We start from the raw sequence: 21568 nt of genomic DNA on the forward strand, positions 1-21568 counted from the left end.
GATAAAATTGAATTTACACAGAACATCCAATCAAGTCAGGGCAGCTTTACCTCGTTCACTAATCAAAGCGAATGTTCATTTTGCAAAGCAATTACTAAATGAGGTTAGGCTATTCTATCTTCAATCATCCAATCAAATGTTCTGTTTTTTTTTTTTTTTGTTTATTGCAACATAATTGGTTATTCAAAGCTAAGGAAAAATGCATTTGTAAAAGTAGAAATTTTGCAAACTAACAATTGCCACACGGTCAGAAAAATCATAGGAAAAATACAGATTTCGAAGCGATCGTGCGATAATCTGATCGTTGGTACACAGCTTTCGAGAGCTGTGTACTAACGATCATCACGATAATTTATGCAAAATTATCCATGGGGACACGCATGAAATCATATCGGATCATATGATTTTCATTTAATCAGGACAGCTTTCGTCAGAATTTATAATACATAACATAACTTCTGAATTTTTATTCCGTCGGATGAGAATTTTCGTACCTTTCCTAAACCTCTTCATTTTCGATATGGAGATCAGCATGCGAAACAAAAATGGACGATCGTTTGTCCGATAATCTCATTGTGTGTACCAGGCATAACCACGCTCTGCTCCCAAAGCTGAATTCCAGTTAAAATAAAAAGATTTTCTTGTATTGGGGCTTCTGTTGTGCCCCAAGTCTTAAAAGTTTGCTCTTTGTCTAGGGAACATAAAGCAGTTTTACTTACCTCATCTCTCACCCTTGCAAGTGCCCAACTGCACGATTAGTCCCCAACGCTGCGTTTCTTTGCCCCTCTGTTTTTCACAAGCACTCCGAGATCGTCACGTAGAATGCAGGACCAGCAGTCCTACATTGTAAGGCTCCATGCACACTGGAGCTCATAAACTGCAGTTTATTGGAGTTTGGGCGTTTTTTTTTAACCACTTTCAGACCGGACCATTTTGCTGGTCAAAGACCAGACTACTTTTTGCGATTTGGCACTGCGTCACTTTAACTGACAATTGCGCGGTCTTGCGACGTGGCTCCTAAACAAAATTGACGTCCTTTTTTTCCCCACAAATAGAGCTTTCTTTGATCACCCCTGCGGTTTTTATTTTTTGCGCTATAAACAAAAATAGAGCGACAATTTTGAAAAAAACTCATTATTTTTTACTTTTTGTTATAATAAATATCCCCCAAAAATATATAAAAAAACATTTTTTTTCCTCAGTTTAGGCCGATACGTATTCTTCTACATATTTTTGGTAAAAAAAATCGCAATAAGCGATTATTGATTGGTTTGCGCAAAAGTTATAGCGTTTACAAAATAGGGATAGTTTTATAGCATTTTTATTAATAATTTTTTATTATTTTTTTTTTTTTTACTAGTAATGGCGGCGATCAGCGATTTTTATTGTGACTGCGACATTGTGGGGGACCCATCGGACATTTTTGACACATTTTTGGGACCATTGTCATTTATACAGTAATCACTGCTATATAAATGCACTGATTCCTGTGTAAATGACACTGGCAGTGAAGGGGTTAACCAGTGGGTGGCAGTGTAGGGGTTAAGTGTTCCTAGGGATGTGTTACTAACTGTGGGGGGGTTGGGCTTTCATTTAGTTAACACTGATCTCTGCTCCAATCACATGGAGCAGAGATCAGCGTCACTAGTTGCTAGGCAGAATGGAGAAATGTTGTTTACAACGGCACTTCTCCATTCGGCCGCTCCGTGAGACGATCGCGGGGATGCCCGCGGCGATCGGGTCCCGCGACCGGACTCACGGGGGTCCCGACCAGCGCGGGAGCACGCCGCCGGTGGCGCGCTCCCGATGGCAGGGCGGCAAATTTAAAGGGACGTACATGTACACCCATTTGCCTGCCCCGTGCCATTCTGTCGACGTACATCGTCGTGCGCTGGTCGGCAAGTGGTTAAAAGACCATAAACTCCACTCTATGTTAGCCTATGTGTCCATGCATGCATGGAAGTTTTTTTAGCTTTAATGAGCAGTGGAGTTTATGGGCTTTTTTTTTGAACGCCAGAAATTTGCGTTCAAAGTGCCGTTTTTCACCGCTAAAAAATGGCAAACACCGATAAACACACGTTAATTAGTGTTCGGCATTCTATTTTTTCAATGCATTGTGGGAGTTTGGAATGCACTGTGGGATTTTTGGAGTGTCCTCTGTGTATTTTTATTGATAACGCCCATAAACGCCAATGCTAATAAACGCTCATAAACACTAGTACAAAACGCTGTTCAAAGCACGTTTTTCAACCAGCATTTTCTGCCAGTAATCTGGTGTCCAGAAAAAGCTTTTTTGAGCTTCAGTGTGCATGGAGCATTAGTGAGGATGGCAAAAACCCCCACACAACTCAGAGCATCAGAAAGAGGAGAAGAGGGCCAGTTGCTGGGAGAGCCAGGGAGAGGTAAATAAAAGGTGCTGTTTATGTTCCCCCCCCCCCCCAGACAAAAGAAACATTGAACCCTTGCAAGCATGGGGAGCCCCACTGCATGGGTAACTGTTTATTTAACTGGAGTTCTGCTTTAAGTAAATTAACCCCATTTCGTTCAGATATTAATGCCAGATAGTGAGCAAACAAGCAGGACAAAACTCTGGATAGCCGCACTCTGGAATTCAAGACTTGAAATCCCATCTTTAATTGAAACAACGTGGGTCACATCAAAACAAAGTAAAAAAAATCCACAGCAAAAGGAATAACAGGGTACAGGAAAATACTGACATGTTTCGCACCGCAATCAGTGCTTGCTCATAGCTAATGGCAGATAATTTTTAGATCCTCGCCCCTGCTGTGGGAACCACATAAGGGAGTATCACCTTCCCTGCTGCATTCTCCGAATTGTAAATCAAAGGAAAATAAAGTGGGATTTCCTGGCAGTAACTACAGCTAGAGCTGGAAATGTTGCCACTAAAGCACCAGATGGATAAAATACACACAAATGTGTGATTGAGACTCCATTCACACCTAAGCGTACTGCAGTGGCACCTGCTGCACTGCCTTTTTCGGAGCAGTACCATTCAAAGAAGCTTGTGTACCAAAATTTGGCACAGAGCCAGGCACGCTTGGTCTTTGCCGCAATTCTCAAGTGATAAAACGAGCTGAAATCATGGCAAAATTGCACGTTCGGGGTGCCATTAAGAAGTAATGGTGTCTAAAAACGCATCCTGTGTTTTACCGTGACTCTGACGGCGATTCCAGTACCCTCAGTTGTGAATGGAGCCTTGGTCTGCTACCACCTGTCCATAAATATCAGATTGTGACTGAACTAACCCTTAAAGTGGAAGTAAACCCTTCTATAATTTTCAGTCAAGGAAGCCGCCATCTTGGCCTCTAATGATTCTGCAACTGCCATAATGCTGCACATGTGATCGGTTATGACACCAGCCACTGGATGGTTTGAAAGTTTGGTTGAGAGCACAACCAATGTGAAAGTTAGCATTTCCGGCATGCCGGGAATGTAAGTGTTTTTTGAAACTGGGTTTACTCCCGCTTTAAGACCCCGTTCACACTTGAGTGTTTTTCAGCTCGTAGCTCGATGCTCAGAAACACTCAAGATCCCAGTAATTTCAATGGCCCCTGTTCATATTTAGGGTTGAATATATTTTTATTATATGCAAGATAATATAAAAACAAACATGGAAACAGGAAACTACAGTATGTCACAATTTGTTGAGGATTAGTGGCAATAAATATATTAATTTAAAGGTATAGCGCCAATTCTACCTGATTTCTTTTTCACAGTATGTCACAATTAAAGCGGTTTTGTACAGAAAATTGCAAGTTCATCTTATTCAAATGGCTTTGGAACATAGATGTAGTTATGACCATTGAAATAAAATAATATGCAGTATTTACCTTTTTATTTTTAATGTTTATGACGACTTCCGGGCTCTCCTCCCGTGGGAGTAGGCGTGTTTATCGGATTCGCAATGGTCCCTGGGAACTTTTTTAGCTATTTCCCAGGAATCCGTGGGGGACACAGTCATGCCGAAATCTCGTGAGATTTCGGAATGAGGACGCCGGTCACGTGACGAGGGCATGTCCGAAATTGCCATTTTGAAAGTGGGCAGGCAGCTCTATCTGCCATTACCACTATAGCACACGAGGCAAGAGGAAGGAAAACAAAGAGGACACTCAATGAGCATGTGCGAGATGGAGCGGTGGATGCTGGGAGCTCAGCGTCATCCCATCCAGGAAGTAAATGCCTGTGGGCTTCAAACGCCCACAGTGAAAATGGAAACCGCCAGACTGCTTTTTTAAAAGTTTTCCTTAGCAATGAAATCGTCACGCCGGGGGTTAAAAAGATGCCGATCGTGACTGCAAAGACACCGTAGGAATCGCCCACCAGTGACACAGGTAAAAAAAAAAAGGCAGCGGAATCCCGCTTTAGCATCAAATAGGCACATTGGTAAGAAAAAAGGGGGGGAAGGCAAAAAAAAAAAGAGGGGGTACATAGGAGTGATCAGGGTTAGGGTGGAGCGGGGGGGGAGGGGGTGAGGGAGCTAAGGCGCCCTGTTCATATTTAAAATTTTGTCACCTGTCAGACAAGTACCGGCCAATGGGACTACAGGGAGTTTCCCGGTGGGCCGATGGCTCAGTGGGCCGGTTTCAGTGACGAAGTAATGGCTGCGCGCCTCGCCCTCAACTTCATACAGTGATGTGAGAAAGATGAGAAAAATACAGAGGAGAATAAGTGAAATAATAAAAGAGGTTAGTGAGGATTCCTTATGTTATGCTACTTAGGTTTTTTTTGCACAATTACGTATAGTCTTATATACTGTTTTTGTGCTTGTTTGCAAAATTAAAGTGGGCCGGTCTGGATGAAGTCCAGGGCCAAATTTTTGTTCCAGTCCAGCCCTGTCATCTGTAGCAAAACGTCTGGTCGCTCAAAAAAGTACGAGCTACTTTTTAGACAGATTTTTTTCAGGTGTTTTCAGCTCAAACAGCAGCTCCCCTCCCCTTTTCTAGCATCACTCAACACTTTACACAGGTTTCTTTTGGCCACAACAAAAATGCCTAAATTAAAAAAATGGCTGAAAATAGCCTATAACATTTGTAAATCTGCTAAAAAAATAAAATAAAAAACCCGGTAAAAAACGCCTAAAAAAAATAAAAATAAAATTAAAAAAAACAGTTGAAAAAGTGTCTGAAAATGCTCAGCTCGAGTGTAAACGTAGCCTAAAGTTAGGTAAAATAAAATTAAATTCTTTTAGAAAACGCAGATGAGCTTCATTGATCTCTACAACCCAGCATGACATTTTAGAAGAGAAATAAATCATGATTTTTAAATTGCCCAGGCGATTTCCTGTGATTGGAAGGTCTTTAAACAGGATGATAATTAAATCTGCATTTTCACCCTTTTAATTGTTGGTGTCTGTCTGTGCAAATAATACACAAAATAATTAATTGCAAGAGCAAGTGGTGCGATATTACCATCGATTCTGCCAAGTCAATTAACATCTCCATGCAGTGCACAGGTTAAGGTGAGTTATCAGTTAATTAATTTATTGATTGCACCGTTAGTCAGGTTGTGAGCGCACAAGTAAGACAAATCCCGGTCTGTACTCTTCACTATTAAGTGAACCTTTCATGACCGACACAAGGACTAAAAGACACCGATGACCTGTCTGAAAATGCTAGCGGTCTCTGGCTCCAAATCATAAAAAGCTTCTGATCTGCAAACTTGTTCTGAGTCACTGAGGGAGGTTTTCAATATAACAGTCAGCAGGGCTGGACTGGGACAAAAATTTGGCCCTGGACTTCATCCAGACCCACTTTAAATTTTGCAAACAAGCACAAAAACAGTATATAAAACTATATGTAATTGTGCAAAAAAACATAAGTAGCATAACATAAGGCGTCCTCACTAACCTCTTTTATTATTTCACTTATTCTCCTCTGTATTTTTCTCATCTTTCTCACATCACTGTATGAAGTTGAGGGCGAGCCACGCAGCCATTACTTTGTCACTGAAACCGGCCCACTGAGCCATCGGCCCAACGGGAAACTCCGGTAGTCCCAATGGCCAGCACATGCCTGATAGTCAGGCAAATAACATGTTAACCAAAGTTGACCCATCACAATGTATTTTCTCAGGTCTTTGACTTTTTAAATTAATACACAATGGCATTTTTGTTTTTTGTAATAGCGGTTGGCTTTTATTCTTATTGCTGTCTGTCTCACCATTGGAAAGATTTACCATTCTGTTAGTATTTGCTTGTACTCTGTTTGTCACCAAGGAAAAAAGTGATGGGAAATCAAAAATCCTAGAGCTGACCCCAGGAAAAAAAAAAGAGACAAGGGGAAATTTTAAAATGAGGACATTTATTCCAGGGCAACTGTCTAAAATGAATTTTTTCTCACCTTGGGAGATTTTCTCTAAGTTCCTGTTGGGTCTCTAAAGTGTGTATATGACTGCGCTGGCCCGATGTACAGTGCGATATTGGTAGGGGTGATCTGGGTTGTGTTATCCTTCAGGAAGGTTTGTGACTGGTAGAGGTGTGATGTCGGTGAGACTTGTTTAGGTCTCGGGGTGCTGCCCCTCTGAAAGCGTCAGAAAGATGCTCTGCAGGGAAATCTTGAATGAATGTAGAGATGTGCTCACTAAAAGCCCTTGTACACACGGTCGGACATTCCGACAAAAAAATCCGTCTGATTTTTTCCGAAACTGGTGTTGCATACACACGGTCGGACAAAGTTGTCGGAAAATCCGATCGTTCAGAACGTGATGACGTTATTTCGTTACGACGGGACTACGTTCAGGCTAGTAGCCAATAGCTTTGGTCTAGGAATTTGATCTGAGCATGCGTGGCACTTTGTCCGATCGGAATTCTCTACAAACGATCGGATCATGTTGTCGGAAAATTTTATAGCCCAGCTCTAAAACTTTGTCGGTCGGATATTCCGACAGAAACAGTCCGATAGAGCCCACACACAGGGTCGGATTGTCCGACAACACGTTCCGAACGGACATTTTCCATCGGAATGTCTGCCTGTCTGTAAAAGTTCTTTAATACAAAGGCATTTTTGTGACCATGAAACTTTCTCTTAAAAAAATGTTTAATTGTGTGAATGAAAAAAAAAAAGCGCAAGAAGGCGAGAACCAGCAAATTCCTCCCAAGCCAATATCAGTGTCTCATTTATCCCAAGCAATATGTTAATATTACTTTGCCTACATTACAAACACAAAAAAACAAATCTAATTATGTGCATTTCCACAAACACTAAATTTCTCTATGATGAACCCTCCTGAGCTCCAAACACAAAGACAATTCGGATTATCAGCATAAAACCAGCCACGCTTCGCTTTACTGTGGTTGGCGGGCGGCCTCTATGTACTTCATTAGCTTTATCGGCAGACATTTGTTGTGAGATTCCGAGGCCAGTAATTCTGTCTGTGTGATGCAAGGTATCCAGAATGCACCGCGGCATGCATGGTTCACTCCTGTAGTGAGGCTACCACCTCCATGCGAGGGGAGGAAAAGAAGATGTAGGGCTCTTAGTGCCTCGGCTTGGGACGCACAGCACGAGAGAGAAGATACGTGACAATATTCCCTCCAGCCTGAACTGTACATGTCTGATTTTTCATGTTCTATTCAATTATTCACTGTGGAACTCAGAGAGGTGGAAGCATGCAGACGCTGTAAATAATGAAAGTTTGTGTGCGACATGGAATCCATATTTTCTCTTCATAAGCACTGATCTATTTCTTCTCCTTCCACCAGACACACTGTATTAACCTACATTAAATAATATATAACCTCTAAAACAACAGATGGAGCACTGCCAAATAGCTTTGCTCTGGAGGTTAGGAAATGGTGCAGAATCTTCCACAGCTTCGTAGAGCTCCCTCTGATGAGATCTGTTCAGAAAAGTTTTTTTTTTTTTTAACAAAAACTGTGGTAAACTTTCATGTTCCCATTAGCCCTTGTACACACGGTCGGACATTCCGACTGAAAATGTCCGATCGGACCGCGTTGTCGGATAATCTGTGTGGGCTCCATCGGACTGTTTCCGTCGGAATATCCGACCGACAAAGTTTTAGAGCTGGGCAATAAATTTTTCCGACAACATGGTAGAGAATTCCGATCGGACAAAGTTCCACGCATGCTCAGATCCCAATACAAGACCAAAGCTATTGGCTACTAGCCTGAACGTAGTCCCGTCGTAAGGAAAGAACGTCATCACGTTCTGAACGATCGGATTTTCCGACAACTTTGTCCGACCGTGTGTACGCAACGCCAGTTTCGGACAAAATCCGACGGATTTTGTTGTCGGAATGTCCGACCGTGTGTACAAGGGCTTAGAAGTTTAAATGTTTTTAAATATTCTAAAATCTTCAAGTCCAAAACTTTGGACTCCATGTCATCTTCTCTGAGCAGGCTGGTACTTTTTCCAGTGTTTGTAATTGTCCTGCTCCTTAGTATGTCATAAGTAGGTATATAGTAGGTAGGCTTTGTATAAAAGTATGCTACAAGCATTCTGTACAAGTGGCATTCACACTCTTTGAAACAGCAGAGTGGCCTTGTGTAGCCACCATGGTCTGGCCTGACTGTACTTATTATTGGTCTTATTTCATGATGTCTTTAAAATCTTTGCATGAAATTCCATAGATTTAACGTTCTATGTATGGCAATGTGAACTTTAAAACACAACGTGACGTGTTGGCGCTCTTTGCAACATAACAATAGAACAACTTTAGGCTGAAAAAAAACACAACTGAAGCGCTTACTCTGTCTCCTTTGGGTCCCATGTCACCCTTAAATCCAGGGAATCCATCTTCACCCTAAAGACAAGGGAAACATTGAAAGAAAAAAAGTTAGTTGCAGCTTCTTTACAGTACAGCTATGTGCATTTGTGCGGCGGAGCGGGGTTTATTGACATGCCCATGTCTCCTTGGGCACTGGAGGGTGACAAGGAAGGAACTGGAGTTTCTAATAGCCTCTGGGTTGCTGGTTTGTTGTCTATGGAGATGAATGGTTTCCAAGCACAATTCTATTAATAGAGGCTGGTGGGACAAAAAGCTCAGCAGATAGAAGGTATAGGGAGCCATATCGCTCTACATGTGCTGTACAATGTCTTCCAGATTCTCACCGGTTACACGGCTACCCCAGACTTACCTGTCGGTATAGATTGTAACTTTTCTTAGAGCATGTTATAATATGCCAGCTGCTTCATCCGGACTGCCCCCATCTGTATCTTTATGCATGTAACCAGCAAGCTCTCTCACTCTGAAAACTCTATTCCCGTAATTACTGTGTACTGCCACTAAGAATTTACACCTGAATTCGCATGGATGAGCAGATTTTTTTCAAAACATATGAAAAACAACACTTTCTATAATGGAAGAATTAATCACTTTGTAATTCAGATGCACTGATATTATGCTCAGTTTCTACTGCCCTAAAAATGCACACTCAGTGTCCCCCCCCCCCCCACACACACATCCCAACACACCTACACCCAACCCCAACACACCTACACCCACCCCAACACACCTACACCCACCTCAACACACCTACACCCACCCCAACACACCTACACCCACCCCAACACACCTACACCCATCCCAACACACCTACACCCACCCACCTAAACAGCTGGTGATGGCATTTAGCAAGTTACCTTCTCTCCCTTTGTACCCTTCAAGCCTCGTATTCCATCAGCACCCTGTGAAAACAAAAGAATAGATGAATGAATATAAAACAAGGCAATTTTCAGTGAAGCTTGTCATTTTACATTAGCTGTATCCATCACCTGTAACCACATACAGTACTATCCACTTTACTAGGATCTACAGACATTACTGAGACTCCAATTCACTCAAATCCTTCTGCTTAATTCAGAAACATTGATTTCTGAATTAAGCAGAAGGATTTACAATATGAAGCAGACTTTGTATTCCTCATATTGTAAGTTCCATTGGACAAGTGTCTTAATTCTTGTCATATATTTACATTTTGGATGTAATATCAATGTAGGTTGCAGCGTTTTGGAACCGTCCATCTGTTTTCCTTTTTTGATATTTGTACAATTATACCAGCTGCAGTACCTAGATTACCCAGCCCACGATCTTTTATAACCCTGTATTCGACAATCATATTTTTATAACTTCCGTACAGTGTCTCAGTACATTGCTGCAGTAGATCTTGGTGCTACATTAACAAAAAAGTATATGACAAGGCAAAAAAAAATTCCGTAAATGCAGCACATCTCTGCCATGCATGCACATTTACCTGTACACAAACGTACCTGTTGATCTGCTAGAATGGCTCTTAAATCCTGTTTTTGGCTGATAATACGCAGGTTGTTTTTTTGTAGACCGAGTGGCATCCGCCCTGACCAGTTATCTTTTGCTAAACTACTCAAACCCTTCTACTCTCCTCATCTCTACAATATGGACACAAATTTTTGTTGTAGTCCAAGATAAGAAGTAGGAGGGCTAGCAAGTATTTTTTTTCACTTATTAAACAGATATAATAAAACATTTCAAAAAGGTATATTTAACAGACCTCAACATTTTTAGGTTTTATGTAAACATTAATAACAGTTATAAGTAAGGGCCGGTTCACACAGCGAGGCGCGGCGAGGCGTCTCCGACTTGCCTCGCCGCGACCTGCGGGGATCTCAGCGGCGACTTGCAGAGGACTTCTGTATAGAAGTCAATGCAAGTCGCCCCCGAAGTCGCCCAGAAGTAGTACAGGAACCTTTTTTCTGAGTCGGAGCGACTCGAGTCGCTCCTCTCAGAACGGTTCCATAGTACTGAACGGGGGCGACTTGCGGGAGCGAGGCGAGGCGAGCCGTGTCGCCTCGCCTCGCATCGCTGTGTGAACCGGCCCTAAAGGAAGAACTGGCTTAAATAATATGTATTATTCGAAAACAAATAAATATATTTTTCATTTCTTTAATTTCCTACATATTATTTTCTTTTCCAGGTTTGTGTTTAACCGGTTACTCTAATGCCGCATACACACGATCCAACTATCCGGCGGACCAGAGTCCGCCGGACAATCCGCCCGTGTGTGGGCTCCGGCTGACTTTTTTTTCCCCAAAAGTCCGGTGGACTTAGAAAGTAGTTTTGACTCAAAAATTGTCCGCCGGACTGCGAGTCCCGAGGACAATCCGGCCGTCTGTGTGCTAGTCCGCCGGACTTTTGAAATGAACGGACTTTCCCGCACACGGAGAAAAGTCTGTTCATTTTGAACGCGGCTTCAGGTAGACGGGACTAGTGCAGGAGGTCAATGTCACTGCCTTCGTCGGCGGCGAGATTGACACGTTGCTGGCCCTGTCACCTGTATGGACTTTAAAGGGGAAGCCCTACGCCGAAAAAACGGCATGGGGGTCCCCTCCCAAGATTCATATAAGACCCTTATCCGAGCACGCAGCCTGGCCGGTCAGGGGGTGGGGACAAGCGAACTGCCCCCCTCCTCCTGAGCCGTACCAGGCCGCATTCCCCTTAACATGGGGGCGTGCTTTGGGGAAGGGGGGAAGAGTCCGGTTGTGTGTGGGCAGGGCCGCTCGTTCGGAAAGTCCAGTGGACCTCCGCTTCAAAGTCCAGCGGTTTGTCCGCCGGACAGTCTGATCGTGTGTACGCGGCATAATGAGACACAGTTTTGGAGACACTTTCTTCTCATGAAACTTTCAGTATACCCATTGGAAGATTGTCCCTCTATTCCCACTCCTTATAGGTTTTATCTTTCTTTACAATATCAGCAAACTTATAACAGTCTTCTCTTGTTATAGCCAGGAAAATCAAGCAAGTTTTCAAATATAACATTTTACATTCTCCTGCAGTCTCTTAAAGCCCAATACGCACATTAGATTTTCTGTAGATTTTTGTCTTCAGATTTACCAAAACCATATAATAGAAGGTCAAACCTTAAGAGTTTCAATGTGTATGCAATCAGGCTGGCCCTTCCACTACATGGTTTTGGTAAATCTGAAGACAAAAATCTGCAGAAAATCTAATCGTATGTATGGGGTCTAAAGCCTCATACACACGATCGCACTTTGTACAAACTTTCCCGTGGACTTTTGTACAAAGGGCGTAGTCCACAAGTTTGTATTGCATACACACGATCTGACTTTTTAGGCAACAAACACGACGTAGTGACGTTTCAATGTACTGAGGACACTTCAAAAGAGGACGTTCAATGACTCCAGCGCCACCTTTGGTCAACTTCTGTATTGTTGTCTGATCTTTTGCATTAGTTCTGAGCGCGTGTGTTTGTACGTTGTACAAAAGTCCGATGGTTTTGTGTAAACACGATCGGACTTTGCTCCATCGGAGTTATGTTGTCAAAAAGTTTGTCCGTTCGCACAGCCAACAAAATTCAGATGAAAATGGAAAAAGTTTGTCCGATGGAGCGTACACGCGGTCGGATGTTGCTCCAAAACAGCTAATTTGCATGTTTGTTGTCAAAAAGTCAGATCGTGTGTACGGGCCTTAAGACTGGACTGGGAATTGCTAGTCCAAATTTTACAGAGAGGTGGCTTAGAAAATGACTTGCTGGTCCTTGTTCACATTAGTAGATAAGCCTCATACACACGATCGGACTTTGTACAAACTTTCCTGTGGACTTTTGTACAAAGGGCGTAGTCCACAAGTTTGTATTGCATACACACTATCAGACTTTTTAGGCAACAAACACGAACGTAGTGACGTTTCAATGTACTGATGACACTTCAAAAGAGGACGTTCAATTACTCCAGCGCCACCTTTGGTCAACTTCTGTATTGTTGTCTGATCTTTTGCATTGGTTCTGAGCATGCGTGTTTGTACCTTGTACAAAAGTCCGATGGTTTTGCGTACACACAATCGGACTTTGCTCCATCGGACTTATGTTGTCAAAAAGTTTGTCTGTTCACACAGCCAACAAAAGTCCGATGAAAACGGAAAAAGTTTGTCCGATGGAGCGTACACGCGGTCGGATGTTGCTCCAAAACAGCTAATTTGCATGTTTGTTGTCAAAAAGTCTGACCGTGTGTACGGGCCTTAACACTGAAAAAAAAGGGTTCATTCCCTGGAAGTGCGTCGTAATGATTTTAGAACTACAAGTTTTATCATTCATCTATGTTTTGTGGAGCAACAAAGTTTTGTTATCACGCAGCAGAACCTATCCTTAAAATTGTCTGTAAGAAAAGGGTGTGTGAAGAAATATAAAAAAAAGTCATCCCCTCCACTTTTTTTTATTTAATATCTTGGATCCTTGTCAGAACTATATTTTCGTGAATTTATTGCTTTGGCGAAAGTGAGCGCGATACTTATCTAGTCTAAATCGCAGATACTTGCCAACCTGACAGGAGGATGATAAGAGATACAATGTAACACTAATCGATCCATCTAAAATCACAAATGATCCTTCCCTGTCTGTTCATTGAAGATTGCACGAATCAGACAAGCTAGGCTTTTCTGAAATTGAAAACGCTATCAGAGGCTTTCAAGTTGTTAATTATAAAGCCTCCCTGTACTAGTCAAGTACTTGTAAAATGGGATGTTTATACAGGAGCTATAAGAAGTAATCAGCAGAGGTTCTCAAACTGCAATGCTCTCTTCTGCCAATCACGCTTCTCTCACTGCACACTCTACTGGTGAGATATGTGAATTGCACAATGCTCTCAAAATTACTGTACAGCATATCCTTATTTACTGGGATGATATCATTGCTTAGGGCTCTAGAGATGGCATTCTGTAGGGTATATAGATCTTCAGTCCCTGAAATCTGAATCAGTCTGATAAGTAACGTAACAGTTTTACTGTAATTCACAATACTGTTTCTCTGCGCTCAGTATATAGACCAGTGATGGCGAACCTTGGCACCCCAGATGTTTTGGAACTACATTTCCCATGATGCTCCACTACAATGCAAGGTACCAGAGCATCATGGGAAATGTAGTTCCAAAACATCTGGAGTGCCAAGGTTCGCCATCACTGATATAGACACTGCGCCCTGCCTCATCTCTGTATGCTGGGTGTAAGTCTCAGTATCTGTTCTTATTCCATACAGGGCCGTTTTTTAAGGCAGGGCAAAAGGAGCAGCTGCCCTGGGCCCTGTCATTGTTGTGGGGCCCAACGCAGCTGCCTCATACTTGCCAACTATCCTGGTTTAAATTCCCTTGTCCCTTGAGGTTTTAGTCCTGTGATGTGTCCCAATATCTCAGTGTGAAGTGCTGCTACTAATGCTGCCCAGCTCTGCCCTATTGTGTACAGATGACTAACCTTCCGACCCTGTGTTTACATGTAAATTACTGGCATTCATATGTAAATAGGGGTAGCCAGGGGTGTTGATATGTATATCATGCCCCCCTGAGGTCATATGCACAGTAATCTCTAGCAACCAATCAACAAGCAGAAATCATGTGCTGTAACCCCTAGCAACTAATCAGTGAGCCATAATGTGTGCTGTAACCTCTAGCAACCAGTCAGTGAGCGGTAATGATACTGTAACCTCTGGCAACCAATTGCAATAGCTGCCTGATCTGATTCAGTAAACTGATTTTAAGTCTGGCTGCTATTTATTGTATGTCAGAGCAGACGGAGAGCAAAACTGCATGGGGGGGGGGGGGCCAAGAAAAGTTTTTTGCCCAGGGTCCAATCAATATTAAAGACGGCCCTGATTCCGTACATATGGATGTTGAAAAATAGCACTTATCTTGCTCTATACACTGGTTATACTTGGCTTGTTTACACCAGCAGCTGCGTTAGATCGCACCTGCTCAGGTGCGGTGAGAAGACTATGGCGCCAATGTGCTGGAAACCTTTTTTTTTTTTTGTTCAAACTTTAATGCAATGTCACAAGCATGGTGCAATGCGATGGGCTGTGTTGTGCCATGCTCCGCTGAAAAAAAAGCACTGCAGTATTTTTTCCAGTGTGCACCAATGTAAAGTGGTGGTGTGCATTGACCTAATTAGTAACACCTTGTCTATGCATTCAGACTGCGCTCAGCAGCCCTAAAGCACCTGGTGTAAACAAGCCCTAATTCTTGGTATATTGATGCTGCACAGTTTTGCTTCTCTTGCAAATCCCAGTATCTGTTCTTATTCTGTATGGATAACTGCTGCACGACGCCACAGATTTTTGCCTGTAGATTGAATAGAATTCTCAATATTTGCTCTCATTCAGTATACACAGATGTTGCAACTCCCCTTTTCCTGTATGTTGAGTGTGTTCCTCAGTATTTTCTTTATGTATTTAAGGAGGCTGCATAACATATCTGCTCTGTATACTGGTTGTTATTGTCAGTATCTGTTCTTATTCTGTATATAACAGGGGCGGACTGACCATTGGGCCACTCGGGCATTGCCCGAGGGCCCCGTGCCACTAGGGGGCCCCCATCAGGGTTGCCAGCCTCAGTAAAACCAGGAAAAGTATGTAAAAAACTGTTTTTTTTTTTGTTTGTTTTTTACATCTGTCTCTGAAATGTCCCTTACCGACATCATTTTGGTCTAAAAATCCCAAGATTATAGCTGCCCCACCTCTCCAGTACCTTCTCAGCCAATAGAAACATGTCTGTGTATACTGTGTGATTGTATACTGTGTGTTTGTGTATAATGTGTGGCTCCATAATCTCCTATTGCCCGGGGGCCCCCATGAGTTGTCAGTCCATCCCTGGTATATAAGGAAGTTGCACAGTAGCACTTCTCATGTTCTGTATGCTGGGTGTAACTTCAGCCAATGGAAACATGACTGTGTATACTGTGTGATTGTATACTGTGTGTGTTTGTGTATACCGTGTGGCCCCATAATATCTGATTGCCTGGGGGCCAGGCATGTACTGGCCATCGGGACTACCGGGAGTTCCCTGGTGGGCCGATGGCTCAGTGGGCCACTCTGATGTAAGGGGGCTAGTGATGGGACACTCTGATGTAAGGGGGCTAGTGATGGGACACTCTGATGTAAGGGGGCTGCTGACGGGACACTCTGATGTAAGGGGGCTGCTGACGGGACACTCTGATGTAAGGGGGCTGCTGACGGGACACTCTGATGTAAGGGGGCTGCTGACGGGACACTCTGATGTAAGGGGGCTGCTGACGGGACACTCTGATGTAAGGGGGCTGCTGACGGGACACTCTGATGTAAGGGGGCTGCTGACGGGACACTCTGATGTAAGGGGGCTGCTGACGGGACACTCTGATGTAAGGGGGCTGCTAATGGGACACTCTGATGTAAGGGGGCTGCTGACGGGACACTCTGATGTAAGGGGGCTGCTGACGGGACACTCTGATGTAAGGGGGATGCTGACGGGACACTCTGATGTAAGGGGGATGCTGATGGGACACTCTGATGTAAGAGGGTGCTGATGGGACACTCTGATGTAAGAGGGTGCTGATGGGACACTCTGATGTAAGAGGGTGCTGATGGGACACTCTGATGTAAGAGGGTGCTGATGGGACACTCTGATGTAAGAGGGTGCTGATGGGACACTCTGATGTAAGAGGGTGCTGATGGGACACTCTGATGTAAGAGGGTGCTGATGGGACACTCTGATGTAAGAGGGTGCTGATGGGACACTCTGATGTAAGGGGGCTAGTGATGGGACACTCTGATGTAAGAGGGTGCTGATGGGACACTCTGATGTAAGGGGGCTGGTAATGGGACACTCTGATGTAGGGGGGCTGGTAATGGGACACTCAAAATGTAAGTGGGCCGGTCTGGATGAAGTCCAGGGCCAAATTTATTTCCCAGTCCAGCCCTGCTGGGGGCCCCACAATCTCCTATTGCCTGGGGGCCCCATGAGTTGCACAGTAGCACTTCTCATGTTCTGTACGCTGGGTGTAACTTCAGTATTGGTCATATAGACATTCCACAGTACTTTCCTCTTTTCTGTATGCTTATATATTGACATAATATAACAATGATCTCACGCATTCTGGTACATTTGGCATTAGGATAGTTATTACAATATAGCTCCGAGGGATGGAAGACCCCGATTTTCATGGGTTCCTCAAAGTAGCCCTTTAGTCTTCAACCTGAACTGGAAAGTGTCAGCGATTGAAAGTGTGTCCATTTATAAACCCATTTGTGATTGAGCTCATAGTGCACAATGACAGCAAATGGCTTCTGACACACAAGAAAATATATAAAGTAGTAAGTTGTCTCCATTAAGCCCCGACAATACACCCCCATCCATCTCCACTTTAGGAAATCTAATTATGACACTTTGGAGGAGAATATTTTGCTGTTCTGCAGCCCCCTTCTCGGTGGCAGTGCAGAATAATTCACTTAGTTTAATGACAGCTCGAAAGGCAGATATTTTGCTCTTCACGCTCTTAATGTCTCCCTAATGGAGAAGAGTGAAGTGCAGCCAGGAGAGGAAGCTGGAGGACGGCTGGCATCATTTTTTGCACAGGCTGGCCTGAGTCAGCGCCACAATTAACCTCTCCGCTGCCGCAGGCCGGCACAATAAATGGGCAGGCCGCTCTCTCCTATCGTATGCTTGTTCTGTAAAGGGATGCTGGAACTTGTGGCTACTCAAAAGCTGCAGGGTTAAAGGTTGAAAATGTACTTTTTGTTGTCCTAAAACATTTAAAATGTCGGCATCTGCCAACATACACTGGTGAATAGTCACTACAGTTTTATATTTACCACTTCTTCATAACCACACTCCATGTAACCCATGGGAATGCAGGCCGCACCTACCCTCCCCGAATACCAAAACGTATATAGCTTATTTAAATAATGACTCAACACACTTATTGGCCGCTGCACTTTACTGGTATATTCAAATCAATAAATAAATAATAATTATATTCTGATAATTTTATTGCATCATAAAATTCTTATATTTCAAACGATCAACTTCAAAACAGCTCAGTCTTATGCCGCGTACACACGGGCGGACTGTATGGCGTACTTAGTCCGTCGAAACACATTTCAGCGGACAGTCCGCTCGTGTGTGGGCTTCAGCGGACTTTTTCAGCGTGCAGTCCGGCGTACTAAGAATTTCGGATTTTTCGAAATTCTGTCCATCGTACTTTGGTTTCAGCGGACAATCCGCTCGTCAGTATGCTAGTTCGACGGACTAAGAATGGCGCATGCCCAGAAAGGATTTACACGGCGGAAGGGTGCTTTGCTGTGTCTTGGACTTCCTATTTCTAGTCCCGTCGTACGTGCTGTACACGTCATCGCGCAAGCTTTCGTCGGACTGTTTGGGTATCCGTGTGTGGTCAAGTCCGTTCAGTGGAAAGTATGACGGACTGTCCGTCGGATTGTATGACGGACTAAGTACGCCATACAGTCCGCTCGTGTGTACGCGGCATTAGCCCTTGTACACACGGTCGGAGATTCCAACAACCAAATCCGTCGGATTTTGTCCGTCGGATTTTGTCCGAAACTGTTGCATACACACGGTCGGACAAAGTTGTCGGAAAATCCGACGTGATGGCGTTATTTCGTTACGACGGGACTACGTTCACACTAGTAGCCAATAGCTTTGGTGTAGGAATTTGATCTGAGCATGCGTGGCACTTTGTCCGATCGGAATTCTCTACACATGATCGGAGTATGTCCGATCGGAGCATTTTGTCGGAAAATTTTACCGACATGTTGGAAAACTTGGTCCGTCGGATATTCCGACGGAAACAGTCCGATGTAGACCACACACAGTCTAAATATCCGACAAAACGGTCCGATCGGACACATTCTGTCGGAATCTCCGACCGTGTGTACAAGGGCTTAAAGGACTCGAGCATACATACATCTTTTAACCAAAGTCCCCCCATACATCACGTAGGGTGACAGACCACATAAACGTGCTTAGCGACAAGGGAAAGGGGGGGGGGGGTGGGAAGCTTGTTGCCAGGGCTGGACTGGGACAAAAATTTGGCCCTGGACTTCATTCAGACCAGCCCACTTTAATTTTGCAAACAAGCACAAAAACAGTATATAAAACTATACGCAATCGTTCAAAAAAACATAAGTAACATAACATAAGTCCTCACTAACCTCTAATTATTTCACTTATTCTCCTCTGTATTTTTCTCATCTTTCTCATATCACTGCGCGAAGTTGAGGGGGGAGCCGCGCAGCCATTACTTTGTCACTGAAACCGGCCCACTGAGCCATCGGCCCACCGGGAAACTCCGGTAGTCCCAATGGCCAGTACATGCCTGCTTGCTGCACCTTCACAGCCTGGCTGGGAACAGGTGTGAGTGCACCTGTGAGAGGGTCCTATATATAATAAGCCCCCTTTCTAGAACATTCCACATAGGTCACGTGACCATTTGGGATATCACCAATAGCCTTGCGACCCTTAACCCCGCCCCCAGCCCAATTTGCCATTCTCTTAAAGGGACATTAACCCAAATACATTAAGCTGTATATAGCCCTAAATATTTACAATATTGCTTCTATCCTCTTATTAATAAAGGGAGGGGGCGACTGCATTCCCATGCTGTCGGGCTCAAAGCCTTGAGCCCTAATAGTTCATTCTACTTATAACTCCACCCATCCAAAGGTGGAAATGGGACCTTCTAATGGTAAAGTAGACTCTTTTTGGGCCTAGTAAAGCCAGACTTCATAGCACTGAGCCAATAATGAAAAGTGGGAGGAGGATCAGTGGTCGGTCTTGACCGGGAATTTGACCAGCTATTTTTGTAGAGCTCCTTAATTTTGGGTGTTCATACAGCTGTTTAGGGGTGTATAGAAGAACCTCTGATCACCTGTATTCAATTTCTGTAAATGGTTTATTTACTTGGGAAAAGTCACAGTTTTACTTTACACTTCATGGAAGTTGCGAAATCATCAACATGCAGTCACGCCATTGCACCCATGTAGTTGGCTCTCTTCTGTAGGTGTGATAGCGAAGCACGACAATGGATTTCCTATACCTTCCATAGTAATATAAGAACTATAGCTTTACAAGGCCTGTGTAAAAGCCCCAGATGTTTCTGATGAGTTTAAGAGTCAGGGAATAACAAGACAATGGACAGATGGACAATGGACAGATGGACAATGGTACAGACGTTCCCAAAAGAAAAAAAACAAAACACAGGAACCCATTATCAACACCTACCTTCACACCTCGAGGTCCTGGATATCCGATTGGTCCTTGAGGTCCTGAAGGACCCTGTAGGTAATGATACAAAAATGTAATGTCAAAAGCATTCAGTACAAAATGTCCCCTGTAATTGTTTTGCTTTTAATGTGCAGAACTTGTTTTGGCTAGTGTACATCACGGGAATTCGCTCTGACTGTGAGGTAGACTGCAGTTGATTGCATTTTTTATTAGGTTTTCATGTTCATCTGCTGGGACTTGTAGTTCTGCTGAACATGTGAGATATTTATCATTACCCGTATTTATCGGCGTATAACACGCGCATTCATTTTAAGAAGGAAGTTTCAGGGAAAAAAATTAAATTTTCATATTGGCGTATAACACACACACGCTATTTGCACCCGATTTTCATGGTGAAGAAGTGAGTGTTATACGCCAATAAATACAGTAACTGAGTTTTTTTTTTTTTACTTATAATTTATTGGTTAAAGCAAACCTGCGTGCAAACGTGAAGCAATGATAAAGCCTATATATTTGGTCATGTGATTGCTTTTGAAGTTTATTAAAGCAGAGATCACCTGACCAATGGGAGGATTCGAAAAAGTCAGAAGCAGCCGTTTCTCTGGGAAAGTCGAGGACTTTTTTTTTTTTGCCCTTTATTTATTCATTGCAGCAAGACATTAAGACATTACGCCAACAAAAGGAGTACAGGTCCCCTTCAAAATTCTGGCCCATCCCCCCCCCCCCTTACTTGGAATAGTAATCTGGACCACAGCAAGCCAAGGGCCTGCCTGTATTTACAACACAGCGTGTGCCACTGTCTTTGTTTTTCCAAGCTCCCCGATCAGAGCCTAAACTTTGAATTAAGTTTCTGTGCTGTTGCTTGGCAACCGATAGACAGAGACCTCACAGCGTCTACCTCCCTGCTTCAATCTGATTACAGCCCCGCGCACGCTTACTGCTGAATATGCATACGGCCACCTGAGACACGAGCAACCCGCACTGCTTTCACCCCTCAAATCGTATTTGTTTACAAAATAAAAAATAAAAAAACCACACAGGCACACGATAAAGAATAAGAATTTGGGTCTCTTAGCGGTGGCGCACGTAGAGCGCGGCAAAACAGAAATAGTAAGGATTTAGATGCTGTAAACCTGTAGGCGATTATATAACTATTCCAAAGGGTCGCACAGTGGGTTCTGCAAACACGGGTTGCTGCCGTCTGCCTCATTTTCTGAGACCTGAAAACCAATTCTTATTATTGGGAACACAGATTGGTGATCAACTCCACTGTACCGAAAAAGTCCTACGGGCCACGGCCAGAAAAAATAGTAATGGACCAGTAAACACAGTTGCAAGTTGTGTAGAATTTCTCATGCGCTTATTAACGGAAGATCATTTAGAAAAATTCAGCCAAAAATTTTTTTTCTAGTTTTGGATAGTGTACAGAAGGGTTACAGTTCTTCTTTATTTGTCCTAGGGACCGTTGTCATTGCAACAGAGAGTGATGGGAAATCCAAAACTGAAGGTTGTTACTGGACAGGAGTGGAGGGAAAAATGTTAGAAGGGGTTTTGCA

At 43.5% G+C, this 21568-nt stretch overlaps 1 protein-coding gene across 2 annotated transcripts in view; it reads right to left on the bottom strand.

The window, feature by feature from the left end:
* COL5A1 (collagen type V alpha 1 chain) overlaps positions 1-21568 on the bottom strand; it is a 287140-nt gene that overhangs the window by 91358 nt on the left and 174214 nt on the right. For both annotated transcript variants that reach the window (XM_077468431.1, XM_077468424.1), the window contains exons 27-29: positions 20010-20063; positions 9621-9665; positions 8728-8781 (exon numbers count right to left, since the gene is read on the bottom strand). In XM_077468431.1, the coding sequence (XP_077324557.1) occupies positions 8728-8781; positions 9621-9665; positions 20010-20063 (153 nt within the window). The remainder of the gene's footprint in view (positions 1-8727; positions 8782-9620; positions 9666-20009; positions 20064-21568) is intronic.

Source organism: Lithobates pipiens, unplaced genomic scaffold (genome assembly GCF_037356315.1).
Source record: "Lithobates pipiens isolate NorthernLeopardFrog02 unplaced genomic scaffold, aLitPip1_a1.2 Scaffold_11, whole genome shotgun sequence".
NCBI lineage: Eukaryota > Metazoa > Chordata > Amphibia > Anura > Ranidae > Lithobates > Lithobates pipiens.